The sequence below is a fragment of the Argopecten irradians genome, chromosome 5 (genome assembly GCF_041381155.1).
Source record: "Argopecten irradians isolate NY chromosome 5, Ai_NY, whole genome shotgun sequence".
Taxonomy (NCBI): domain Eukaryota; kingdom Metazoa; phylum Mollusca; class Bivalvia; order Pectinida; family Pectinidae; genus Argopecten; species Argopecten irradians.
In genome coordinates, this window is record NC_091138.1 from 41,829,229 (window position 1) to 41,834,904 (window position 5,676).

Genomic DNA, 5,676 nt, shown 5'->3' on the forward strand with positions numbered 1-5,676 from the left:
ATACAAACAAATAGGTTCAATTATTGTATTGATTGGAGTTTAAACAGTAAATTATGGGAAAATTGTCCATGGTAACTTTTCATCGACGTTTCCCACGCTTTAAATAGTCGATGAAAAATAAAATTATTCAAAATTTCTATGATGTCTGTCGTCGAAGAAGACAAAATTACAAACTCATCAGTTGTTTTTGACAGACTGTATATATTTGATATACTTGCAATTTCAATTAATCATAGTAACGGACTTCTCTTTCATGTGAAAAATTCTTATTGATAATGATTTTAAGAAAAACTTATTCATCAGTTTTGAAGCACCTATACAATTGATGTATGTTCACATGTCATTATTGTTACATCTATTCTTCGTAATATGACAAATCCTTATCGATAATGATTTTAAGGACGATACAAACATTTTTTTTAAAGATACATACATAACGGAATAATAAACGTATATTTACAAGACGTCATCACAATACTTGAATACTGAATATCAAATGATAGATACATTGGATAGAATCAAATTTCAAAGCGCCGCATTGATAACAATAATAGAGCGGACGGTACCCTTTCTACGTGTCATGCAGGGGTAAAATGGTACACATATATTTGATGTTTTTATTCGACATTTAAACATATTTATTTACCCAAAATGATAAAAGGATTAATAAGACACATATTACAACAACCAATATGAAATCATCTCTTTACAACGGTACATAAGTAATATATGGAAGTATAAATTGGCTTTCTGTGAATGCTATAACAAACACATAAGATACATATCATCGTATAAATCCCTTTTAACTTTTATTTCATATTCAAATCACAAACATCATCGTTAGTTTGCGTGTTTTCTTTCAAAAATTATACAAATGGAAGAAAGCCGGAATGCAGCAGATGCGTACGATAACGGCGTTTGAGGATATATAGATGAGCGCTAAAATTGAAGCACTCATGAAATGATGCACCTCGTGAGCCGAATGACAACGGGATATTTTAACCTAGTCGTTAACAGGAGACTGAAAGGTTATAGACAAGTTTGATAGCCACACTGATCTCCTTGGTATACCCCACTGGCCTAAACTGTACCGGTATGCTTAGAGGTGCCGAGACTCGCTGCGCCTTTTTATTGGTTTTCATTGCGCGCGTGGCACAGATTAACCGACTTTGAATAAAATATTAACTTAACTACATGTTAAATCCCTTTTGAAGATGGACATACAATAGTAATGATTTTCTCAAACAAATGAAAATCAAATGATCAAAATATTAGCCATAATAAAACCTTTAGGTCTACCGCATCTGTTTGAATAGCTTCCATCCCTGTGGGTATTGACAAGAGGAGACAACAGTACTGGACTTTACTAAACCAATCGGTGTTCACGGTTGGATGGTTACAGTCGTTAGACGAAGCCAGCTTTCACCACCAATTGATGTATTAAGAGAAATCACATTATCTCGTGTAGGCGTGGCCAAATCACCTAATCTTCATCATAAATTCAACGGAGCGTGAAAAAATTAAACGCGAATCGAACGCGCGCTTGTTGATTGGTTGAAAGCGGTCGTCACGGACTCTATACCAGGCTGTTTATAAAAGATGATGTTTGTTCGCAATCTCACACTGTATAGGCCTATACCCCAGCTGGTTTGCGAAGGGTTTAGTATCACCATGAATATTTCATTGCTATGGAATAATACAGTGCAGTTGAATTTTTAACGTTTTCAATCATCGTCCAATTCACACGGGATTACTAAGCAGTAGAGAAGATAGCATTTGATAAAGGGTTGGCGCCGTGCTATCCCTCTAGTGAAAGCCGTCAAACTGTTATATAATTATATAAACAATGATGATGGCCTGCAATGGTCAGTTAGCACTGTCCTACACCCAACTGACCACCGTGGCTAGTGAGAAACAGATGGACACTACAAGACATGATGTACCCCTAACGGTGAATCTAGACACTATGGATATGGCGCGGGAAGACATCGGAGCTGATGGAAGTGAGTTTGGGTCTCCATCCACCTATATTCCAAGTGACAGTGAATTAACACCTTGTTCGTTAGGGACAACTCCGGATACTCCCACCAGTCCCTACACAAACATTCACAAACATTTTGTTTTTCCAGGAGAAAGTGGTTTTCATCATAATGCGTCTTTACATGAACAGCAACAAGGAAAGTCGCCCAGAAAAGTCAGTTCCGCTTCCTCTCGGAGACGGAATTCCTTGGCTCCCGGAAGGGAAGTGTTACGGAAAAGACGACTAGCGGCTAATGCAAGAGAAAGAAGACGGATGGAAAGTTTAAATGTGGCTTTTGATAAACTACGCGACGTTGTGCCTTCAATAGGGGACGATCAAAAACTATCAAAGTACGAAACACTACAAATGGCACAAAGCTACATAAACGCGCTGAAAGATTTACTTACCTGAGTTCTACCTGGCGTGTTAAAGTGCTTAAAACATTTCTCATGGTGACTTTTATTTTGTATGTTACTTCGCACACTACACATATACTGAATATGTTGTGATCGGCGTATCAGCTAATTCCTTTGGCCTTGAAGTGTAAAGTTACGCCGAGCTATTGTGGAGACATTTCGTGCATTGTTGACTGTGGTGAGGAGATTTGCGGCTCGCGCCCAGCACATCAGAAGGGACATAACTCCTGATAGACATTAAATACCGATAATATACATGATAATATTTCCGCCACTGCTTCGTTTGTTACATAAACAGTTTGTCGGTTGTCTTCCTTTCTACCTGATTATAAATCAATAAACGCTGAAATGGAGAAATCTGTCTCGGCTTTGGTGTGTGCGCCGCTGACCAAACTGATTAAATGACTTATCGGCTTCTCTTCCTGTATGATAAGATCGGACATTCCGGAGAAGTGGACTATCATTACCAGACTGACCACTGGTTTCGGACAGTTTATAACCGTATAATGAGCGGACAGGTATTAAAATCCCTGGTTAGCGTTTCAAAATTGTCACTGAATGCGATTTTTTGTTATTGTCATATATTTGGTACGCAAACCATTGTTGTGTTTTGCAAGCCTTCCGTCATGCATTGCCCTACAAAGGTAGCTAGTTTCCCTAAGAGAGGGAAACATGTATATTTTTTCTACAAAACTTTATAAATGCAATTTTTCAATGTTGATATCTTTACAGATGATTTTATTTTGTAAATAAATATGTTGAATTTAATTATATATTTTGTCTTGTGTTCAGCACAAGGAATGCCAAACCAAAATTATAATTGTCTTCAATTTGCTTTAGATATTTCTAAAATGTTTTACTTCTTTTCTGTTTCTACATAATATACTATTGAGTGAAAATATGACACCATAAAAATATGTGTTCATCTCCATACTCCTATCAGATTAATATTTATTTATCAGTTTGGTTTGGCATCGTTAATTCACTAGTAGACAACTTCATATGAGCTCGTCGTAAAAACAGTAGAAATATCAACTAAGCTTTGTACAGGTCTATCTTGGACTACTGGAACTACATTCTTGTACTACGAGTACATGGTATTAGATACATTGTGTTCATGGAAATGATATATATCTCCAAAGTCGACCAAAAAGCTGTCCTCAAAGTATGGAGAAGCAAAGAATGGAAGCATTGGTGTGATAAATCGTAATCGACAGTCCCACAGCCAACCACAACTGTCGTTTCATATTGGAATTGTAAATTTCATCAAAAATATAGTACCAAATAAAAAGATAATAATGGATCTTCAAGAGAGAAAAATAAGTAAGCTTCTATGGTTTTAGACACATTAGGGATTCAATACACCACTGAATTCTGTAAAAGACTTAATAGCAATGGTTTCACGAAACCTATCATTGCTCATCTACTAATGTAGTATGATCTACTCAACGGCTTTAAATTCCACAGATATTATTAAATTGTAGGATGATAGGGTCGCTTAAACTGGGTAAAAGGAAATTAGAAACTCATAGAGTTAGGGGCTGTGGAGTTTATGAGTTTACTTGTAACTTTTGCGAAGCTTCGGGTTGATATGATATGGTATACTGAGGAGAACTTTAGGGCTAGGCGAGCGGAAAATCGGAAAGTTTACTGGCAAAAATGGTAAAAAGGTGGTGATTCATGAAGACTATGACTGAGTAGCAGTGTCTAATGGCATTTAGATGTGTAGAAGGATGATGCCATGTGAAATAGATAGGCTACCCACCAGTCTATAGAATATCAAAATAGTCACAAACATTTTCCATGAGGATTCTTGCTTCTGCAACATATATAATTATAAGTTTCAAATTATGGGTAGATAACTTAGTATTTGAACTCTGATAATAAATTCTTATCAACAACTTTTGATCTGGAAGCCATTCTAGGAGATCAGGTTCGGATGGCGGAAAGTCGTCTAATTTATAGCTATGCGTGTAGAGGTTCACAGAAGCTTGTCATTTAGAATGAAGTAAGACGAAAGAGGGATCAAACCACCGTCTGCTGCAATCTGTCGTCCGCCATGCCTATTATGTAATAGGTAAGCCGATATCTTTACTAATCAGGAATGTGACCTGAACTTGAAGTAAAAATACCTCTTGTGTCCGGGTTGCTCCTGTAAGTTCCCAATAAACACCCAGCTGTTACCTATAACATAATTGTCCCCGGACAAACTTGATGACTATTGGGATGAAACGATAGAGGTAAGACAACACCAATGAGTAAATAACGAGTGGGTACAGCAAGCAGTACGCTAGGATGTCTACAGCTTATTTGACAACGTTTCTATTCTTGGTCGTCTATTTATTACAATTCAGAGATAAATATCACCAATATTGCTTAATGACAAAGGAAATTTGGTGTTCATTTAGAGCCAATATCATTTCGTGTCATTTTAATATATCACTCAAATTTCTCTTTGTGATAAAGACTGTCCAACAGCGCTAGAATATTAAAAACACTTTTTTTTTAATTGCGCTTGAACATTTTTTTTCTCTGCGAGGTGTTTTGATTTGAAATTTCGTTTCCGTCTAGGGGGAGATTACCTAGTAATAACGAATCAAAAGGATCTGATTGCCAGCTTAATAAAGAATTTGCACATCAGGAGACATACTGTAACCCGTCTTACTTACGCGATGAATTATCTTCACGATTTCAATTGCCAAAATATATTTTTCGTCTCGTTTTGATTTAAAAGTTTTTATCTAGAAAACAGCAATAGGTTAGGAGAAATACACCTACACCATGTCTTTTGTGCTTTATTCGACAATTATAAAAAACAGCTGTATTTTAGAATTTCACCTCGTGCGTCGAAACAGTGTTGGAAAGACGAACATGCTTGAAACAATGTCGACATCTTTTGACGTAAACATGCTATATTGGTTATTGGTGTAGACTTAACATTATATATGGCCAGTGTCTAAAATTTTCTTTTCTTTCTTAAACACCTCCAAAATACAGTTTATATTTTCAGACATCGACGGTATATTCTGTATTATTTTTTCTTAGATAATAATAACAGAAAACTGAGAAAGTTTAATAGTCAATTCTTGGCATCGTTCAATGAAGACCATAAAACCGTTATGGCTTCTGACACCAAATCAATTTAAGTGACAAGAATTTTAAAGATGTCGCGGTTCGCTTGACTGCAGCAACAAATTCAAATGCCAATACTGTCAAAATCTACACCTGCAAAAATCAATA

At 36.3% G+C, this 5,676-nt stretch overlaps 1 protein-coding gene across 1 annotated transcript; it reads left to right on the forward strand.

Annotated features, from left to right (window-relative positions):
* The first annotated feature begins 1,605 nt into the window (after window positions 1-1,605).
* On the forward strand, window positions 1,606-3,204 carry LOC138323900 (basic helix-loop-helix transcription factor amos-like). Its single transcript, XM_069268824.1, has one exon. The coding sequence runs from the start codon at window positions 1,847-1,849 to the stop codon at window positions 2,429-2,431; it is 585 nt and encodes a 194-aa protein (XP_069124925.1). The 5' UTR covers window positions 1,606-1,846; the 3' UTR covers window positions 2,432-3,204.
* Window positions 3,205-5,676: the final 2,472 nt, after the last annotated feature.

Coding starts and splice junctions, on each gene's coding strand:
- LOC138323900 (XM_069268824.1), top strand. CDS start 1,847: ATGATGATGGCCTGCAATGGTCAGTTAGCACTGTCCTACACCCAACTG.